At 40.9% G+C, this 23,387-nt stretch overlaps 1 protein-coding gene across 1 annotated transcript in view; it reads right to left on the reverse strand.

Moving 5' to 3' along the window:
* CLYBL (citramalyl-CoA lyase) overlaps positions 1-23,387 on the reverse strand; it is a 380,083-nt gene that overhangs the window by 28,479 nt on the left and 328,217 nt on the right. The window contains exons 5-6 of the mRNA XM_075850278.1: positions 5,705-5,798; positions 1,100-1,267 (exon numbers count right to left, since the gene is read on the reverse strand). Of these exons, the coding sequence (XP_075706393.1) occupies positions 1,100-1,267; positions 5,705-5,798 (262 nt within the window). The remainder of the gene's footprint in view (positions 1-1,099; positions 1,268-5,704; positions 5,799-23,387) is intronic.

Here is a 23,387-nt window from a genome sequence, read left to right on the forward strand (position 1 = left end):
ATGTCTTTCCACTTTGGTTTGATTGACAACAGTGTAACATGGAAGTGCCCGGTATTTGTCAATTGCTTTTGACATTAGTTTGTACCGCTCTCTGAGTGCACATTCTGATCCAAGAAAGAAATACAAATCAGGTAATGAAATCTGTACTTATCCCAGCAAAAAAAATCTGCTTAGATGCCTATATTTTTCCTGAGAATGATTCTGTAATTTACACTAAGCAGTCATTATGTCTCACTGTTTCCAGTAATGCCTTGCGGTGGCCTGCCAACAGTTCTTCTGCTATTTTTTATTATGATAAGCTAAAATTACATAGCAAGTTTTATAGACAGATAGTGAGAAGTCATCCCCCTCCGGAGTGTAGTTTTACTAAAAAGAAATAATAAAAAATGGAAAATGGAAACTCATGGTAATGTTTACTAGAGGAAAACAAGGAAGGACTGAGTCCAAATGCTGAATGAAATGTATGCCAAGTTCTTTTTTTGTTACTGGAATATTTTCTTTATTCCATAAATAAAAATCTGCTTAGATTCCTGAATCTCTCACTGCTTTTATCAAGATCTACAGATAAATGATCATTCATGAAAGGATTCATTCATTGACACGACTTTTGACTCATTTAAAATGAGAAATTCTGTGTAGAAACGGTCACAATTTTTTTTTCTATTACTCTTTGATAGATTTATACATTTGATCTATGGCTCTGTCCAACTACAACAGAAAAAGTTATAGTTGCATTAGTTATTCAATATGTCCCCATAGACTATAATGCAGTCCTGTCTAATGTTTCCCTGCTTTTGTCATTGACAGATTATTTAGACAATAGTATATATACCAATCCCCTACTCCAAATTATTGATTTTATTATATAAATGTGAAAAAAATGTAAAACATTGAAATAAAGACATAAAACATGTAGAATGTTCTAATATGTGGTAACATGGGTTATTTTCATTGTGAACAATGTAATAACCCGGAACATATTTGCAAGATTCACAGTAGGCTATGCTACGTTTTGTTTTGCCATTTCCCTTCATTACTGTATAACTGTCACTCATTAAACAGTAGAAATGGCTCTTTATATATAATTAGGCGTACATACCGGAGAATCCCATCAGGGCTCCTTCTTTTGCTTGTCTCCGCAGCCCATCTGCATCTTTGTAGTCTATGTAAACAAGATCAATGGCTTGCAGTCCAAATGCTTTGGCTACAACGATGATCTTCTGTCTGGCATATAGGACATCATAAGTTTCTTTGCTGCTTGTAGCACCTTTATTGTTTAGACACATGACATGTTTATTAATCATTAAATTCATCTATAATGTATTTTCACATAGTATTATAACCAGATTGTAATATAAAATTAATAGTATAGAATGAGCCAGTTACCGACATATGATAAAGCAAACGTAATAACAATAACCAAAGTACCATATTAAAAAAGGATAATGATATTTTTTGAGACTTCAGGAAAGGCGGTAACGGAGAGAGGTCATGCTATAAGATATTCCAATTTTTACTTTTGGTCAGAAATATATCTCAAACAATACTTGAATAATTGGCAACAATAGGAAGACGTAGGACATGATTCCAAGGATAAAACAGTATGGAGGGTCTTGTACTGGTGGAGGCATCAACTTGATATTCTATATATATCAGGAAAGTAAAACAAGGTTATTTAAGGAAACAAAGTACAGACTCCTGCAATCTCTGATGTTGTGTCAGCCATGATATTGATCACAGAATTAGAAATCTGAATTTAAATGAACATGTAGACTCTAGTCTAGAACCTAGTGTAAGCCCATGTTCCTGTGCTCCATCTTAAGTTTGTTAAATGGCTTTTAGTATTATTTTCTCTGGTAATAGTGGATGTGTATAGTGGTAATATTTTGCATTATTATACTGATTTTTGAGAAGAAAAATATTCTTGCAATTACTAAAATATAAGTGTAAGGTATAAACTTCAAATTTTAAATAGTCCGTCACATTTATTGTGGTGGGATCAGCTGAGAGTGTAACATCTATGGAAGTTACCAGACAGTTGGTTTAACCTGGACCATACACATTGGATTTGATACGTCTGACCCTATCCTAACAAAGGTCTGCCATAGCTATATGCTAGAGGCATGGCCTAAGAGATTGCCTGTTTGTAAAACACTGAAAGGCAATAATGCTATGCAATACTAAGGCCTTATTCACACGACAGTGAAAAAAAATGTCCATTTAAAACTGATCAACTGTCAGTTTTTCATGGCCATTTTGCATCAGTTTGTCTCTAAATTTTCATCCATTTCAAGTCCATCTGTCCGTTTTTAATGGCCGTTTGACATCCATTTTGCATCAGTTTTTCATGGCCGTTAAAAAAACTGATGAATTTCATTGGTCAGGCTTTTTTTTGTCCCAACCCCCTGAAAACAACCAAAGGAAGGTCACATGTTCACCTAGACACTATTTACAGCCTCCCTGTATATGATGCCACACGCCCCCTGTAGATGCCACACGCCTCCCTGTAGATGATGCCACACGCCTCCCTGTAGATGATGCCACACCAGCCTCCCTGTAGATGATGCCACACCAGCCTCCCTGTAGATGATGCCACACCAGCCTCCCTGTAGATGCCACACCAGCCTCCCTGTAGATGCCACACCAGCCTCCCTGTAGATGCCACACCAGCCTCCTTGTAGATGCCACACCAGCCTCCCTGTAGATGCCACACCAGCCTCCTTGTAGATGCCACACCAGCCTCCCTGTAGATGCCACACCAGCCTCCCTGTAGATGCCACACCAGCCTCCCTGTAGATGCCACACCAGCCTCCCTGTAGATGCCACACCAGCTTCCCTGTAGATGCCACACCAGCCTCCCTGTAGATGCCACACCAGCCTGCCTATAGATCGTGCCACATACTCACGAGAGCAGCGCCGTCTCTCCTCTTCTTCACTTGTGGTCACTCGTCTGCACGGGATCTGGCAAGGCAGCGCGACGGGGCGATGACGTCATCGAGGCGCCTTCAAACCCGAGTGACCACACCTGAAGAAGCGCCGCAAACGTGAGTATGCCAACGATATCCATTGACTTCTATGGGGGCCGTCAGGCCGTTAAAACGGCCAAAAATAGGACATGTCCTATTTTTTGACGGCCATTATTCACGGGCCGTTAAAAAAACGGCCGTGTGAATGCACCCATAGAATATCATTGTTCTGAAAACGGCCATGTGAAAGCCGTTAAAAGGACAGCCATCACATGGCCGTTTTTCACTGTCGTGTGAAAGAGGCCTAAGTATTCCAAAACATTATATATCAAGAGATGGGGAGTAAAAAAATAACAAACTTAAGTAAAATTGAATAAAGTTTAATAAACAATAAGGAGTCTCCCACAAACCCACAAAAATGACCCTATTTTATTTTTTTTTTAAATGTTTTATATTCTTTAAAAATAGTAACAACAGTAGAATAAAGTTAACGTATTATTTATACTGCACTGTGAACGGCATACAAAAAAAAAATACACATGGCAGTTTTGCGGTTGTTATTTTTTATAAAAGTTAATCAATAGGTCAATCCTGAAAGTCCAAAATAGGATGCATCTTCAGCGTAAGTTTACACGTAGTGTAAATACAGCGGATTTTCCGCAATGGATTTCACTGCGGAAAATCTGCAGCATAATACAGTAGTAGCAAAGTGGATAAGATTTAATCAAATCTCATTCACACGCTACATAAATGCTGAGCGGAAAAAATGCTCAGAAATTTACCTGCGATGCGTTTTTTTTATTCCACAGCATGTCAATTGTATTTGCGCAATCTTATTTGTTGCGGGTTTTCCCCATTGAATTCAATGGAGGATAAAACCGGCAACAAATAGCAGATGTTGTTTTTTTTGCGGCAGAAAAGTAGCGATTCCGCCGCAAAAACACAACTCAGGAAAAAAAATCTTATACTTGCCCAGAATTCTGTGTTTCTTAATCCACGCCGGCCCCCTGGGATGACGGGTCATCCAACGTGAATGCTGCAGCGGTCACATGGGATGAAACGTCATCCCAGGAGGCCTGCCTGCAGGACGGCAGAGGGACGCGTCGCCATAGCTAAGTAAGTGGCAAACGTTTTTGTTTTTTTCTATGCAGTTTTCTGCAGCGGACATTCCGGCCAAAAAACTGCACCACAATTTGGTGCGGTTTCTCGGACGGAATTCCCTGCGGTGCACAGGACGGATACGCTGTGTGCTTTTACGCAGCGTATCTGCCCTGTGTGAACAAAGGCTGTACTTAAAGGCTGAAAGGCTATGGTAACCTTTGCACTTAAATATTTTTTCTTGTTCATTTACTTCTTAAAGATGTATTCACGTGTGTTTTTTGCCTCGTGTCTGAAAACTGCACTATACAACTGAAAGAATTTTACCGCTTTTTGTAGCAGTTTCCGTTCTAACTAACGGAATCCGCTGACTTAAAATGGGGTCCATTGGGTCTTTAGTTTCTCTCAATCTTGATGTAAATAACAGCACTGAGTGCAGATGTGAACTGAGCCCAAGTTAAGAAAACTCATATAGTCCTTATTAAAAATGTGTAGCTGTATAGTTTGTGCAACTACTTTACACAGTTGGCTGTGGTGCAGTTTTTTTTTTTGTTTTTTTTTAAGGTTCTCCATATGTTTTTACTTATTGTTTAATAAAGCTGTGGCCTACCCCCACTTTACACATATCTTTTTTTTTTGCTTTTAGCATAGTTGCCGACAGCACACAGGAAAGGAACAAGGTTGTACATAGGAAAGAGGTCTGTATAAGAGTGTAGAGAAGGAGTGGAGCACAAATGGCAAAGTCTGCAGATGGCAAGGGGGAATCACACACTTCTTTAGCATCAGTGTCATCAGGGCAAAAAAGATCACACAGGTGCTTTATCAGTGTCTGCAGAGGGGAAAAGCAGTACAGGAATGAAGCTGTGCTAATACATGAGATCTAGTGAAGGCAGCAGGATCCTGGAGTCACAGAACTCACATCTGGCATGTGGAAGGGACACCCCCACATGAGAAAAGTCTGAAACTAACAGCAGGTAACAAATTCAATATCAAAGGGTCTTAAAATGAATTAAATGAATGGAGATTGCAACTTCAAGTTTAGTGCAACTTTTTTTAATCTCGAAGTAACCACTAGCATATATAAAATATTTTTTTTTCCGTTTTAAAAGCTGTCCACAGCCTTTAATGATTATTAGAATCTTGGATTCCATGGTATCATACAAATATAGACGTAACACATACCTCCGAAATGTAAGAAGAATAAGTGAAAGTATAAATGGAGGGCCCTTGAAATTTACACTAAATCCCCCTGCCCAAAAAAAAGAATAATAATAAAAAGCCATGCATGACAAGCAATGCAAGAGTTTTCCATGGCACAGTCAGCAAGAAAGATTTTAGGGCACCATCTGCCGGTATAGGGTAGACTATAAATTAAAACAAGTATTATTTTGAGGACCGTCTCCCCGATGTTTCAACAAATAAAGAATATATATACAAAAATCCTTTATTCAGAATATTAGTGAGATAGAGTATTGAAGCTCTCCACATTTTGCCCACGTACCAAATACATGGCTTAGGGATAGCAGTAGTAGGCTTTAATAATAAATTATTTTGCAGCATTCTACTGCATTATTAAAAATGTTGGGTACTTAACGAAGCACTGCAGCGTTATCATTTATTTTCTTTACAACAATTCAAACCTATGCTTGCTCTAAAATCTTCTGCTCCAAAGACAACTCCATCCAAGTGAAGACCGACCTTGGGCCCTCTTTGTAAAGCTTCTTCACAAATATCCTGTTGGTGAAATAAATATTAAAATTCTGTACATTTTCTAAAACATCACATAGCTTGTATATTATTACAAGGTGATTTCTAAAAACTCAACTAAGAGGGTAGTTTTGTTTTCAGAGACCAAATGGATAATGGTCATGTTCCTACACTATGGAGAAGAAAAAAAGAAAATACAGCCATATACTTCACTGAAAGAAATAATTCATTCATTTGGGTTTCAAAAGCATACAATGTAGATTTCATATACGGTAAATGATTTTTCATTTCCACAACTGTGATTTTATATACTACTTTAGCGACATTATACGTCTACTTAAGCGGGCCATATAAATCAGATATTTGTTGGCAAATACATACAATTTTGATGTGATGTGCAGGCAAAATAATGACAGATACATGATAGGGTTAGATTCATAATAAACCAATTAACCTATCCGTATGTTTTTGGAGTGTGGAAGGAAACCAGAGTACACAGAGGAAACAAACGCAAACACGGGAAGAACATTGCCCGTGGCTGGATTCAATTCCCAGTGTAGCATGGCAACAGTGCTAACCACTGAGCCACACTGTGCCGTCTGTAGACTAAGGCCTCATGCACACGACCGTAGGGGTTTTGCAGTCCGCAAAACCACGGATCCGTTGCGGTCCATATGACCGCAAAAATTTTTTGTTGTACATCCGTGTACATCAGGATTCAGAGATCAATAATATAAAAAAAAAATTATTTCACCAGTTTAGTGAAACAGCAAATCCAAACTGTAAAATGACTTGTCCTGTGTTTCTGCGTTCCGGATTTTGTGGCCCTAGCATGGACCCGTTAAAAACACGGTCATGTGATAGGGCCATAGAAATGAATGAGCCAGCATTGCATGAGGCCTTAGATTATTGAAAGGTCACAACAAAACTGCTTAGATCTGCTAACAAATTTCTCATGTCTATAACCAGCTCAAAATAAAAATCAAATTATATATTTAATTAAATTAAAACGCCAAAGCATTTATTTTCACAGAAGCATAGAAATATTTCATAATCATCTACTCCAATAGTCTTCTGCCATTGTTACACTAGGCTTGAAAAAAATATCAAAATTCTCTCAATGAATTAGAATATCATCAAAAAGTTAATTTATTTCAGTAATTCAATTCAAAAAGTGAAACTCATATATTATATAGATTTATTACATATAGAGTGATCTATTTCCAGCAGTTTTTTCTTTTAATGTTGATGATTATGGCTAACAATGAAAACCCAAAATTTAGTCTCTCAGAATATTAGAATATTAAATAAGCCCAATTTCAAAAATAATTTTTAATACCGAAATGTTGGCCTACTGAAAGTATGTCCAGTATATGCACTCAATACTTGGTCGGGGCTCCTTTTGCATGAATTACTGCATCAATGCGGCGTGGCATGGAGGCGATCAGCCTGTGGCACTGCTGAGGTGTTATGGAAGCCCAGGTTGCTTTGTAGCGGCCTTCAGCTCGTCTGCATTGTTGGGTCTGGTGTTTATCATCTTCCTCTTCACAATACCCCATAGATTCTCTACAGGATTTAGGTTTGACGAGTTTGCTGGCCAATCAAGCAGTGATACTGTGGGATTATTAAACCAGGTATTGGTACATTTGGCAGTGTGGGCAGGTGCCAAGTCCTGCTGGAAAATGAAATCAGCATCTCCATAAAGCTTGTCAGCAGAGGGAAGCATGAAGTGCTCTAAAATTTCCTGGTAGACGGCTGCATTGACTCTGGACTTGATATAACACAATGGACCAACACTGTTGCTCAGTGGTCCAAAGTCCTGTATTCAGATGAAAGTACATTTTGCATTTCATTTGGAAATCAAATTCCCAGAGTCTGGAGGAAGAGTGGAGAGGCTCAATCCAAGTTGTTTGAGGTCCAGTGTGAAATTTCCAGTCAGTGATGGTTTGGGGAGCCATGTCATCTGCTGGTGTTGGTCCACTGTGTTATATACTTTACATACTTTTCAGTAGGCCAAAAGTTTGGTATTAAAAATAATTTTTGAAATTGGGCTTATATAACATTCTAATTTTCTGAGACACTCAATTTTGGGTTTTCATTAACGGTTACCATATTCGACATTAAAAAATAAATACAAAAATGCTGGAAATAGATCACCCTGTGTGTATCGAATCTATATAATATATAAGTTTGACTTTTTGAATTGAATTAACAAAATAAATTAACTTTTTGATGATATTCTAATTAATTGAGGACTAATTGTGTGTATATATATATATATATATATATATATATATACACACACATATATATATATATATATATATATATATATATATATGTATACTAGAAGAAAATATATGGCTATACATATAAAGAAATATGCAGATCCTAGAAGCACCGGCAGTGTGTGGGTGCAAGCTCTGAGGGACAGACCAAGTCGCAGATACACAGGAATCAAAAAATGAGCAGCAACTCCAATAGTTTAGGTGAAAAAAGTGAGTACTTTATTGCCCGTGCAACGTTTCAGCTCCGTTCACTGGAGCCTTTCTCAAGCTTGAGAAACGTTGCATGGGCAATAAAGTACCCACTTTTTTCACCTAAACTATTGGAGTTGCTGCTCATTTTTTGATTCCTAGATATACATATAGATATATATTTCATTTATTAATGCTTTTATCAAGATATATTAATATAGTCTACATATACACTATATGGACAAAAGTATGTGTGCTTTTGTCCATATAGTTTAACTGTATAGTTCAGGTGTTACAGCCACCACACAAGCCTAAGTTGAGCATTCCAAGCTGAAGTGGTGTATAGCACTTCGACACTGGACTCAAGAGTAGTGAAAACATGTTCTCTGGAGTGATGAATCATGTTTCACTATCTGGCAGTCTGATAGACAAATCTGGATGATAACGATATCTACTGAAATGCATAGTGCCTACTGTAAAATTTGGTGGAGGAGGAATAATGGTCCTGGGCTGTCTTTTAGGGGTTGGCCTTATTTTCAGTGTCAATGATATAGCATACAAACACATTTTAGACAATTGAATGCTTCAAACTTTGTGGCAAAAGTTTGGGGAAGGACCTATTCCAGCATTATAGTTAACCCTCTGAACAAAGGGTCATCTACTAGAGGGCGCAGCTCATCCCATCCTGACCACAAGAATCTCACCTATCTTCAGACGGCCCAATGGCTGAACCCTCGTCAGGCCAGGTAGTCTCTGTTCTTTACCAGGTTCCAGTTTGAGCTCCATTATCGCCCGTCCGATAAGAATGTGGGGGGCGATGCCTTGTCCAGATCATTAGAGACAGAGGACACCATGGAGATACCACAGAATATTATTGATCCGTCTTGCATTGTCTGTCAATCCCTTGCAAGTTAGGGACGTCCCTCCAGGGAGGACCTTTGTGCGCCTGGCTGACAAAGGGAGGATCCTCCGCTGGGGACACTGCTCTAGACTGGCAGGTCACGCGGGCACCCGTAAGACCCGAGACCTGATTGCCCGTCATTTCTGGTGGCCCACGCTGCCCAAAGACATTATGGACTTTGTTTCTTCCTGCTCAGTGTGCAGCTAACAAGGTCGCTCACTCCTGACCTGCTGGTCTGCTCCAGCCACTGCCTGTGCCCGATTCTCCCTGGCAGCATATAGCTATGGACTTTATTACTGACCTGCCTCTCTCTGCTGGATGCAGTACTGTCTGGGTGGTGGTGGATTGATTTTCGAAAATGGCCCACTTCGTTCCGCTGACCGGTCTTCCTTCTGCTCCTCAACTGGCCAACATTTTCATCCAACACATATTCCGCCTGCACGGCTTGCCGCAGCATATTGTGTCTGATCGGGGGGGTTCAGTTCACCTTGAAGTCCTGGACAGCCCTCTGCGGAATTCTCGGTGTGAAGTTAGACTTTTCCTCAGACTACGATCCTCAGTCCAATGGTCTGGTCGAGAGGATCAATCAGATCTTGGAGAACTACCTACGCCACTTCATCTCTAAGCAGCATGATGACTGGGTGCAGCTGCTTCCGTGTGCTGAATTCTCATATAATAATCACACCAGCGAGTCCACAAGGAAAACACCGTTCTTCATTGTCTATGGCCAACACCCATAAATTCCTCTCCTGGTGCCCGATACTGCTTTTAGAGACTTCTTGCGGATCTGGCAGCAGACTCGATCCTCCATCCTATTGGCAGTCGACCGCATGAAACGGAAGGCAGACACGAGGAGAAGAGAACCTCAATGCTCCTACCCTTCTGAAGAAGTTTATCTCTCACTCTGGCCCCAAGAGGAAGGGGCATAAGAGGGGGGACACTGTCATGTCCATGGCCGTGGGCCGTCAGGCTCACTCACCTCCTGACGGCCACAGACATGGGTCTGCGAGCGCTGGCCCCAGTCTCCTCCTCAGGAGATGCCAGCGCTCACTTCCGCTTACCTCGGCCGGGTCCTATAGGGTGCGCGCGCTCTTAAAGGGCCAGCGCGCGCACCTGAATTTAATGTTAAAATTAGCCCATGAGTACCCTGGACTATAAGAAGGGCTCAGCCCCTCCCTCCCTTGCCTGAGTGTTGTTGTCGTACCCTAAGCTTGTCTAGCAAATGGTCTCCTAGTGTTTTCCAGTTCCCAGTGTTCCCCATTCCTGTACCCTGTATCCCGTGCTACCTGGTCAAGTGCCGTGCTGAGCTGAAGTCGTGCTGTGCTGTATACCACGCCTGTCCTGCTACACCACGCCTGACGTCTGCCTGCTGCCTAGTCCCAGCCGAGCCTGTCATTGCTACTGTCCGAGCTGCCACAGGTACACTATACAAACACTATACAAACTATAGACTGTGACCTGCGTCCTGTTGGCCAGCTGCCATACCGTCAAGGCAGTACGGCCCAGTGGCTCCACGCACCCAACGTGACAATTAGTCTCCTCTTTGCAGCTAAAACAGCTTCCACTCTTCTGGGAAGGCTTTCTACACGATTTTGGATTGTGTCTGTGGGAATTTTAGCTCATTCATCCAGGAAAGCATTTGTGAGGTCAGACACGGACGTTGGACACATCTCCATTCCTCAGAGGAGGTTTGGAACTTAGTTATTGAGTCAGCAGAGAATTGGCGACTTTTATGCACTATGTGTCACTTTATGTGGTTATGACTTTGTAATGCTTTTACTTATCCAAGAGATTCTGAGATAGTAAATCCACCCAATGTGTCAAAAAAAACGAAGACTGGCGTTTCATATGTCTTCACTATCTGCTCCAATGGAGTAAGACACAACAGATTTAATGAGAGCACGTGCCTCTTAATAAATCTGTTGCATCTTCCCACTGCCCATGATTGCTGCCATTTGCCATAATTGTGGCGCAACGACTGCGTCCGCGTGACATCCATTTCCCCCAATCGGACATGAAATAAAAAAATTATACTCACCGCTCCTTTTAACGTCATCAGTGCTGAGTCACATACAACGACCTGGCGCTACCCGGTATCAGTAAATTGTATGAGCAGCGTCATTGTGCGGGTACACGGTGGGGAACAGAGCAGCGGTGAGGTGAGAGTAATTTTTTTATTTTATTTAATTGTCCGTAAGGAGGGGAGGTAATTGTCCGATTGGGGGGGGGGGGGGCAAGGAAAAAGGCCCGGAACAGGCCTCTACTTTGCTACGCCCAACAGAATGAAAGAAACTGGTGTGGATTTTTACTATAATGTACACCAATTTTCAAGCGTAAATTATAAGAAAATTGTCGGGCTCCCTTTTGGGAAGCCATGCCATCTTCCACATAAGTGACGAGGGCAGCATTAGAATGGTCCTTCTGAAACTTTTATACACTAGAAAACTGGTGTAAAAAGGTTGATAAATTCCTAGTACTTTATTTTTATGGTAAATTTTGGTAAAAATTTACAGAAATGATAGCAATATTTGCCATTTAAAAAAATGTCAGTTTCTCTGCTTGAAAGACAGATAGTTATACCACACAAGATAGTTAAGAATTAACATTTACCATGTTTACTGTATGTTGTCATATTTATTTAACCCCTTCCCGCTCCTTGACGTACTATTACGTCATGGCAGCTGTATCGTTCGCGCTCCATGCCGTAATAGTACGTCTCGGGAGTAACGGCCGTTTCGGCCGTCCTCCCGACACATACAGGAGCTGTGACGCTGCTGTCTTGTTCAGCAGCTGTCACAGCTCCTACAGCGGGGACCGATCGCTGTGTCCCCGCTGATTAACCCCTTAAAAGCCGCGTTCTATAGAGATCGCGGCTTTTTAGGGGTTAAGCTGCCATCGCCGGCCTGCTACGCGATAGCGGCCGGCGATGGTGACTATGGCAACCGGACACCAAACAAAGGCGTCCGGCGATGCCATAGACGGAAGCCTAGTGGGTCCTGACAACGTCAGGACCCACTATGCTTGCTGTCAGTGAGTAGCTGACAGTTCTAATACACTGCACTACGCATGTAGTGCAGTGTATTAGAATAGCGATCAGGGCCTCCTGCCCTCATGTCCCCTAGTGGGACAAAGTAATAAAGTAAAAAAAAAGTTAAAAAAAGTTGTGTAAAAATAAGAAAATAAAAGATTTAAAAGTATTAAAAGTAAAAATCCCCCTTTTTCCCTTATCAGTCCTTTATTATTAATAAAAATATATAAAAAAACAAATAAACTATACATAATTGGTATCGCCGCGTCCGTAACGGCCTGAACTACAAAATTATTTCATTATTTATCCCGCACGGTGAACGCCGTAAAAAAAATAAATAATAAACCGAACCACAATCACAATTCTTTGGTCACTTCACCTCCCAAAAAATGGAATAAAAAGAGATCAAAAAGTCGCATGTACCTAAAAATGGTCCTGATCGAAACTACAGTTCGTTACGCAAAAAATAAGTCCTCGCACGGCTTTATTGATTGAAAAATAAAAAAACTTTATGGCTCTTAGAATAAGGTAACACAAAAAGTGAATGATTGTTTACAAAACTTATTTTATTGTGCAAACGCCATAAGACATAAAAAAAAACTATAAACATCTGGTATCGCCGTAATCGTATCGCCCCGCAGAATAAAGTGAATATGTCATTTATAGCGCACGGTGAACGCTGTAAAAAAAAACGAAAAAAAAAACAATCGTACAATTGCTGTTTTTTAGTCACCACGCCACCTAAAAATAGAATAAAAACTGATCAAAAAGCCGCATGCACCCCAAGAAAACTACAATGGATTCCTCAAGGGGTCTAGTTTCCAAATTGGGGTCACTTTTGGGGGGTTCCCAATGTTTTGGCACCACAAGACCTCTTCAAACCGGACATGGTGCCTAATAAAAAAGATGCTTCAAAATCCACTAGGTGCTCCTTTGCTTCGGAGGCCGATGCTTCAGTCCATTACCGCCCGAGGGCCACATGTGGGATATTTCTCAAAACTGCAGAATCTGGGCAATACGTATTAAGTTGCGTTTCTCTGATAAATCCTTTTGTGTTATAAAAAAAATGGTATAAAGAGGATTTTCTGACAAAAAAAAAAAATGTAAATTTCACCTCTACTTTGATCTAAATTCCCGTGAAACACCTAAAGGGTTCATAAACTTTCTAAATGCTGTTGTGGATACTTTGAGGGGTCTAGTTTCTAAAATGGGGTGTTTGATAGGGGTTTCTAATATATGGGCCCCTCAAAGCAACTTCAGAACTGAACTGGAACCTAAAAAAATAAATAAATGAGGCAATACTTCGCTTCTTACATTATACTGATAATGAGCCGTGCCCACCCCGAGATGACCCCAGTTTTGACCGTTTGTATAAACGGAGACCCCTATTAGACCGTTCCAGTGCCCGGTTTTCCCAAGCATACACCCCTGAGAAGTGTATTTCTATTGATGAGTCCCTGGTACATTTTAAAGGGAGGGTTCAATTCCGCGAGTACCTGCCGGGTAAGAGGGCAAGGTATGGCGTGAAGATGTATAAGCTGTGAGAGTGCATCAGGGTATACCTACAGGTTTAGGATATATGAAGGAAAGGCCACCCCCAAACCAGACTGCATCCTGGACTACAATAGGTACATGGGAGGGATGGACTTGTAAGATCAAGCCCTGAAGCCCTACAGCGCCATGCGGTGTGGTATAAGAAGCTGGCCGGGCACATCATACAGATGGCATTGTACAATGCGTACATGCTACGTCGATGTGCAGGCCAGACGGGAACTTTCCTGGAATTTCAAGAGGTGATTATCAAGAACCTAATCTTTAGGGACCAAGAAGGGGGGGGCACCCAGTACTTCTGGAAGCGAGCCCACACGCATCGTACCAGGGCAACACTTTCCAGGAGAAGTTCCCCAAACTGGCAAGAAGGGAAAAAGTCAAAAGAGGTGCAAAGTCTGCTATAAGAGGGGGTAAGGGAGGACACAATATATCAATGTGACACGTGTCCCGAATAACCAGAGCTCTGTATGAAAGTGTTTTAAAATTTATCATACATCCCTTGGTTTATAATTTACCCCAATTTTACTTACCCTGATGCACTCCACACAGCTTATCCCCCCTCGTCTTTCCCCTCTGATCCCTGCTGTGTGTCCAGGCAGCTGATAACAGCCACATGTAGGGTATTGCCATACCCGGGAGAACCCACATTACAGTTTATGGGGTGTAGGTCTCCGGTCAAAATGGCCACTACACCTCTAGATGAATGCCTTAAGGGTGTAGTTTTTAAAACGGGGTCACTTCTTGGGGGTTTCAACTGTTCTGGTACCTCAGGGGCTTCTGCATACATGACTTCGCACTAGAAAATCCCCAGTAGGCCAAATGGTGGTCCTTTCCTTCTGAGCCCTCCCATGGGCCCAAATGGCAGTTTATCACAACAAATGGGGTATTGCGGCCCTCAGAACAAATTGCGCAACAGAATGGGGTATTTTGTTTCTTGTGAAAATAAGAAATTTTCAGCCAAAACTACATATTATTTGAAAAAAATAATTTTGTTTTCATTCCCAGCCCAATTCAAATAAGTTCTGTGAAAAAACTATGGGGTCAAAATGGTCACAACACCCATAAATGAATTCCTTGAGGGGTGTAGTTTCCAAAATGGGGTCATTTGTGGTTGGTTTCTATTGCTTTGATACCTCTGGGGCTCTGCAAATGCGACATGGCACCCGAAAACCAATCCAGCAAAATCTGGACTCCAAAGAACACACAGCGCTCCTTTCCTTCTGAGCCCTCCCATGGGTCCAAACGGCAGTTTATCACCACAAATGGGGTATTGCCGCACTCAGGACAAATTGGGCAACAGAATGGAGTATTTTATTTCTTGTGAAAATAAGAATTTTTGAGCTAAAATGACATATTATTGGAAAAAATATATATTTTTTTAATTCCCAGCCCAATTCAAATTAGTTCTGTGAAGAAACTATGGAGTCTAAATGGTCACATTACCCATAAATGAATTCCTTGAGGGGTGTAGTTTCCAAAATGGGGTCACTTCTGGTGGGTTTCCATTGCTTTGATACCTCTGGGGCTCTGCAAATGCGACATGGCACCCGAAAACCAAACCAGCAAAATCTGTACTCCAAAGAACACACAGCGCTCCTTCCCTTCTGAGGCCTCCCATGGGCCCAAACGGCAGTTTATTGCCACAAATGGGGTATTGATGCACTCAGGAGAAATTGGGCAACAAAATTGAGTATTTTGTTCCCTGTGAAAATAAGAAATTTTGGTAAAAAATTACATCTTATTGGAAAAAATGTCATTTTTTTAATGTCACAGCCCAATTGAAATAGGTGCTGTGAAAAAACTGTGTGGTCAAAATGCTAACAACAACCATAAATGAATTCCTTGAGGGGTGTAGTTTCCAAAATGGGGTCACTTTTGGTGGGTTTCCATTGCTTTGATACCTCTGAGGCTCTGCAAATGCGACATGGCACCCGAAAACCAATCCAACAAAATCTGGACTCCAACAAACATATAGCGCTCCTTTCCTTCTGAGCCCTCCCATGGGCCCAAACGGCAGTTTATCACCACAAATGGGGTATTGCCACACTAAGGACAAATTGGGCAACAAAATGGGGTATTTTGTTCCTTGTGAAAATAAGAAATTTTGATCACAAATGACATTTTATTTGAAAAAATGACATTTTTTTCATTTCAGAGCCCAATTCAAATACGTGCTGTGAAAAAACTGTGCGGTCAAAATGGTAACAACAACCCTAAATGAATTCCTTGAGGGGTGTAGTTTCCAAAATGGGGTCACTATTGGGGGATTCCTACTGTTTTGACACCTCAACACCTCTTCAAACCTGGCATGCTGCCTAAAATATATTCTAATAAAAAAGGGGCCTCAAAATGCACTAGGTGCTTCTTTGCTTCTAGGGCTTGTGTTTTAGTCCACGAGCGCAGTAGGGCCACATGTGGGACATTTCTAAAAACTGCAGAATCTGGAGAATACATATTTAGTAGTGTTTCTCTGGTAAAACCTTCTGTGTTACAGAAAAAAAAATGAATAAAATTGAAATTCAGCAAGAAAAATGAAATTTGCAAATTTCACCTCCACTTTGCTTTAATTCCTGTGAAATGCCTGAAGGGTTAAAAAACTTTCTAACTGCTGTATTGAATACTTTGAGGGGTCTAGTTTTTAAAATGGGGTGTTTTATCAGGGTTTCTAATACATAGGCCCCACAAAGCCACTTCAGAACTCAAGAGGTACCTTAAAAAAAAGGCTTTTGAAATTTTCTTAAAAATATGAGAAATTGCTGTTTATGTTCTAAGCCTTGTAACGTCCAAGAAAAATAAAAAAATGTTCAAAAAACGATGCCAATCTAAAGTAGACATATGGGAAATGTGAACTAGTAACTATTTTGGGTGGTATAACCGTCTGTTTTACAAGCAGATGCATTTAAATTCAGAAAAATTCAATTTTTTCAAAATTTTCTCTACATTTTGCAATTTTTCACCAATAAACACTGAATATATCGACCAAATTTTACCACGAACATGAAGCCCAATGTGTCACGAGAAAACAATCTCAGAATCGCTTGGGTAGGTTTAAGCATTCCGACGTTATTACCACATAAAGTGAAATATGTCAGATTTGAAAAATGGGCTCTGAGCCTTAAGGCCAAAACTAGGCTGCGTCCTTAAGGGGTTAAACGTTCTTATTTTATTTTTTTGTATTTTAGAAAGCTTCTAAGTTTCTCAGCAATTATCCACATTTTCAAGAATGTTTCCAAAACATATTTTTTAGGGACCAATTCAGTTCTTAAGTGGCTTTGAGGGGCCTATATATTAGCCCCCCCCCCTAAAATCACCCCATTCTAAAAACCGAACTAGTTAAAAGTATTCAAAACAACATTAAGGCCATGATCACACACACAGTTTTGATACAGTTTTTATGTCAGATACATCTCCTTTGTGTCCATTCCTGGGTTTGGCTCAAAAAAACAAAAACTGGGCCAAAAACTGCGTGTGTGATCCTGGCCTTAGGACATTGTTTCACAGGAATTAAAGCAAAGTGGAGGTGAAACATAAAAATTTAGAAAAAAAATAAATATTTTTACCAGATATTCAATTTTATTATTTTTTTTGTAACACAGTCTGTGTTAACAGAAAAATTAAACTCATTCTCTATTACTCTGATTCTGCAGTTTTCAGAAATATCCCATATGGGGCCCTAATATGCTACTTGGCAAACACAGGCCTTCGAAATGAAGGAGCGCCTTGTGGATTTCAGAGCCTCCTATTAGAATGTTTTCCAGGCACCGTTTCAGGTTTGCAGAGGCCTTGAGGTGCTAAAACATAAGAAACACCCCCATAAAGACCCCATTTTGAAAACTAACCCCCTCAATAAATTCTTGTAGGGGTGAAGGGTCATTTTGATGCCGCAAAATTTTCCCCCCAATAATATGTAGTTTTAGCTCCAAATTGTACATTTCCATAAGGAATATATGTGAAAAATCAACCCACAATTAGTTACGCAATTTTTCCTGAGTATGGAAATGCCCCATATGTGGTCGTAAATTGAGGTTTGGGCAGACGGCAAGGTTTAGAAGGGAAAAAGAGTGGCATTAGACTTTTAATGCACAGGTTTTTCTAGAATGGTTTTTAGGCGCCATATCGCATTTGCGGAGCCCCTTAGGTACTAGTACAGTGTAAACCCCCAAGAACGAACAACATATTGGATACTACACCCCCTTTATTAGAATTGGAATGTGAAAATGCAAAATATTATTTTTTTCAATATTATGTGGTTTTAGCTCAATATTTTTCATGTTCACAAGAAATGCAAAAGAAAAAGTACCCCAAAATCTGTTAAGCAATTTCTCATGAGTAAGAAAATACCCCATGTGGTCGTAAGCTGCTGTTTGAACACATGGCAGGGCTAATGAAAAAGGTGTGCCATTTGGCTTTTAGAGCACAGATTTAGCTAAAATGGTTTTCGGATGTAATGTCATTTGCAGAGCCCCTGAGGTTATAGTGGAGAAGTGAACCAATTTTGGAAACTACACCCTTCAAGGAATCTAGGAGTTTACTAATCATTAAACCTCACAGGTATGTTTTATAAAATGAATTGGGCCGTGAAAATATATATATTTTTCCCCTCAATCGGATGTAGTTTTAGCTAAAAAAAATATTTCATTTTCAACATGGGATGAAGGAGAAAAGACACGCTACAATTTGTTTTGCAATTTCTTCCGAGTACGGTAATACTCCTTCTGTGGACAACAACTGCTGTTTGGGCATACCAAAGGGTTTAGAAAGGGTGAAGCACAATTTGGTTTTTGCACGCCATGTCGCATATGCAGAGCCACTGAGGTACAAGTACAGTTGATGGACCCCATTTTTGGAACTACACCCCCTAATGAATTCATCTAGGGGTGTAGTGAGCATTTTGAGCCCACATATGTTTTCCAGAAATTAGTGCGTAATGGATGTTGCAAATTAAAATTCTACCATAGATATGCCAAAAATGTTGTGCTACTGAAGACGCACACCCCATAAGGTGTTAAGCAAGTTCTCCTGAGTACAGTATTATCCCATATGTGGTCATAAACTGCTGTTTGGTCATACATCCAGGCTCGAAAGGACCACCATTTGGTTGTTGGGATACGGAATTTGCTTAGAAGTATTTTTGTATGGATTTTTACTGGTATTTCAAATGATAATGTGGGGGCATATGTAAGCTTTGCAGAGTATATCAGGGTATAATAAGGTGGTTTCATGATGGGATACAAGAAATAATAAAATTAATATTCTAGATGTGTGGTGCAATTTGAAGTAATCCCTTTTGCATAGGTTGAGTTTTTCAGGGACAGGTTTCTCAATGAGAAGTGGTGTTCTTTCTTATTCTTATTTTTGAACACACGCTGCACCTTTTCTGTGACTTTCCCTACTTTGCAGTTTGGGGGAACTTTGCTGGGGAAGTGTTGCCCTGGCACAATACGGGCGGAGATGACTTTTTGGGCAAACGTGCTGAGGTACTCCCCTTCCTTGTTCCCAAATATAATTTTTAACTTGATGTAACTGAAAAATTGCTTTTTTTTGCGGGACAAGCTGTAGTTTGTATTGCTATCATTTTGGGGTACATGCAACTTTTTGATCACACTGGCTTCATGAGGTGACTAAAAAACATTAATTCTATAATTTTTTTACAGCGTTCACTGTGCGGTAGGAATGACATGATAACTTTATTTTGTGGGTAGGTACGATTACGACGATGCCAAATTTATATAGTTTATGTTCTACTACTTTTACATGATAAACACACTTTTTCTACAAAAAAAACATTTGTTTTTGTGTTGCCGTATTTTGAGAGCCATAACTTTTTATTTTTAAATCAATGGAGCTTGTTTTTTTTCGGTTCCATTCTGGGGTACATGCATCTTTTTAATCACTTTATTCTATTTTTTGGAGACTAAGTGACCACAAATAAACAATTCTGCCTGTGTTTTTTATTTTTTTACGGCGTTCTCCGTGCAGGATAAATAATTAGATCATTTTATAGTTCAGGACACTATGGATGTGGCAACACTAATTATGTATATATATATTTTCCAATAATAGAGAACTTGATGAGGGGAAAAAAAGGCAATTTTTATTTTTATTACTTCTACCTTTAATTTTTATTTTTCTAAAACAGTTTTTTTTTCTTCCTTTTAGTCCCCCTAGGGGAACATCTGGACTTCTGATTGCTGGTGTAATACACTGCACTTCTTATGTAGGCTTCCATACACGGCAGATCAGGAGGTTATTGTTAGGTGTCCAGTTGCCACAGCAACCCATAGGCTCCCCACAATCGTGTCGGTCACCCTCCCTCTGTCAACTACTTGGGCCTCATTCAAATGACAGGGAAACTCGGCCGTCTGGCGGCCATTTATTTAACGGCCATCACATGGTCGCAGTAAGAACAATAGACCCCAAATGGGGCTACTCACATGGCCTATTTTTTTGACGGCCTGGTTTGGAACATGCCTTATTTTGGGCAGTTCTCCCGGCACCCATACAAGTCTATGGGGCCGTGTAAAGCATGGCTGTCACTTGGATGTGTCCGACTGACGGCCGTGCTTTCTGCCGCTCGCTCGCTCTCTTCTCCTCCTCACAGTGCAAAGTGCATGTGAGGAGAAGGAAGAGGAGAATTTTTTTGCTCCCAGTAGGAGCGGAATCCCTAATCCCCAGCCACAGCGTCGCCGAAGCTGTGGCCGGGGATTCCGCTCCAGGAGAAGTCCCTGACTTCACTATCCATATATGGACAGTGACGTCTGGGACTTCTCCTGGAGCAGTCCCCTACTCCTGAAGCAGAATCCCCGGCGCTGTAGCTGGGGATTCCGCTCCAGGAGAAGTCCCTGACTTCACTGTCCATATATGGACATGACGTCTGGGACTTCTCCTGGAGTGGTCCCCTACTTCTGAAGCAGAATCCCTGGTGCTGTAGCTGGGGATTCCGCTCCAAGAGAAATCCCTGACTTCACTGTCCATACATTGAAGTCAGACTTCTCCTGGAACGTTCCCCTACAATGGAGCTATCTACAGGAAGGTAGGGTGGTGTCATCTATGGGGGGGTGCTATGTGAAAGGGGGCTGTGTAGCACCACTTACACGGGGGGCTGTGTGGCACTACATACAAGGGGGGCTGTGTGGCACTACCTACAGGGGGGCTGTGAGGCACTACCTACAAGGGGGGCTGCGTGGCACTACCTACAGGGGGCTGTGTGGCACTACCTACAGAGGGGCCGTGGCAGTATCTACAGAGGGCAATATGTGGCATTATCTACAGAGGGAAGTGCGTGCAAAAACATTTACAAATTAAATTCATTCTTTTTTTTAAAAACGGACAGGGAAAAAAACGGATGTAAAACGGACCAAAACGGCAGTTTTTATCGGCCGACACTCGGAACCGGTCGTGTGAATAGAGCCTTAGATGCCACGGTCGTTATCAACTGCTTCATCTAAGGGATTAAACAGCTGGTATCGGAGCAAGCCCCTATCCCAGCTATTGCAGCTGGAGCCTGGCTGTATATTACAGCCTGCTCCTGCGGTTGATGGCACAGGCTTATCTCCTGAGCCCGCGACACCCGTGTGCTGTAAATATACACCTGTCCCTTATTTCCAGGCACATTTGTTTTAGGCTCTATGACTATGTCCAGCACCCAATTTGACTTTCCAGATTCTGCTATGTATAGTTTGTTACTGAGATTTCTGTGGTCTTTCTGGCATTTAGAGCCCTGACTTTTGGACTGGAATTTGGAATCTCTCAGTGAGAGGTCTCCAACCAGTGGCTCTAAATATCTCCTGTTGCTCGCTAAAGGAACCCAGCAGCATTTTAAAACGTGTTGGTAAATCTCTTTTCCAACAATAATTATAAGAAAAGAGAGGAGGGCACACCCTTGTATACTGCCAAGTAAGACAATCTTGGCATGCCCTTATCTCTCTTCCTATAATTAATATAGGCATTGTCCCACAATGCCCAATCCTTTGCCCCTGAGCTTTGTGTGGTACATCATCATTGGTCTCTAGCATTCTCCTGTGAGTCTTCCCATATTGTAAAAAGATACTAGTACTGCGAATACATTTTTAATTTTGTTGTTTGAGAGATGCTTTTTATTTGTAATAAAATATATTAGACATATTATGTCATATTTGTTTGAGTATGCTTGGAACTTTATTGTTTCATGCTCTCTATGGATTGTAGCTGTAAGCTATACACCATTTTCACATACATTCCTTATGGCAACCCCACTATCCTGCATGATATTAACTACCTGTTCATGCTGTATCCAATAGATTAAGACCATTTTTCATGGAACAATTTCAAATAATTCCAGGAGGATGAAAAATGTAGTGTTCCTAGTTTTGCACAGCAATGCATGCAGTGTGTGCTACTACTATAACTCCCAGGCAGCATGTCTGCTCTCTTGGGGTTAATGCTTGACTTAGATCAGCAAAAACTTTTATTGTTGTCCGATTCATTCTCTTCTTGACTACTGTAACTCATTACAAATCCGTCTTCCTCTCACTGAACTCTCCCCTCCCCTACCTATCCTGAATGCAGCAACCAGGCTCATCTTTCTGACCAACCGCTACACAATGCCTCTACCCTGTGTCAGTCACTGCACTGGTTGCCTATTCCCTTTACAATACATTTAGAATTTCTCATTCGTACCCACAAAGCGTGCCACAGTGCTGCACCTCCCTATAGCTCCTACCTCTTTTTTGTCTACCACCATAACCGTGCTCTACGTTCTGCCAACAATAAGGCTGTGTTCACACAGAGTTTTTTGCAGGAGGAAAATTCCTCCTGCAAAAACTGCTCCAGTAGGTTTTTGCACAGTGGTTTGACAAAAACTCGACAAAACACTCGTCAAGGTTTTTTTTCCTCTTTCTGACTCATTGAAATGGGGTTTTGGAGGCGGAAACCGCCTCAAGATGGGTCATGTTGCTTCTTTTTACCACGGCGAGTTTTTTTTACTCATGGTAAAAAAACACGTCTGTCTCCCATTGAAATCAATGGGAGGCTTTTTCGGGCGGTTTTTGAGGAGTTTTTTGGCGCGGTTTCTGCCCCAAAAAACTCGTCAAAAAACTCTGTGTGAACAGGGCCTAAGACTAACGTCTTCCACAATCCGAACCTCCCACTCCCGTCTCCAAATTCCCTAATCTGACTTTTACCCCCCTTATTACATTAGTCCCTAGAATCTAATCCCTTTATTCAACATTATCCTCCCACACTCCTTGCACTATAATGCATTTAATATCTGCCATACACTCATGCAGCTTTATGTGTACTACCCCATGTGTATAAAAGATGGCTGGACCATTGTACTGAACAAGTACTTTTTACATTTGTGTCTCCCCTATAGATCGTAAGCTCTTGTGATTAGGGTCCTCATCCCTCTTGTTTGAATTTATTTTGTCACGTAATGTACGATTTTGTCTGTACATTGTCCCTCTGAATTGTAAAGTGCTGTGGAATATGTTGGCGCTATATAAATAAAGATTATGGAGCATTGAAAAACAATCCCAATGAAATAAAGTAAGTATGAATGTTGTCTCTGTTGATTCTGAACGTATTAGAATGTCCTTTATTTTCTAGTGCCTGTGCTGTTGCTTGGCAACGTATATGCAGATCTGTCGCCAATCAGATCATTTTACATTGTATTGAAACTA

Source organism: Rhinoderma darwinii, chromosome 2, assembly GCF_050947455.1.
Source record: "Rhinoderma darwinii isolate aRhiDar2 chromosome 2, aRhiDar2.hap1, whole genome shotgun sequence".
Classification (NCBI taxonomy): Eukaryota; Metazoa; Chordata; class Amphibia; order Anura; family Rhinodermatidae; genus Rhinoderma; species Rhinoderma darwinii.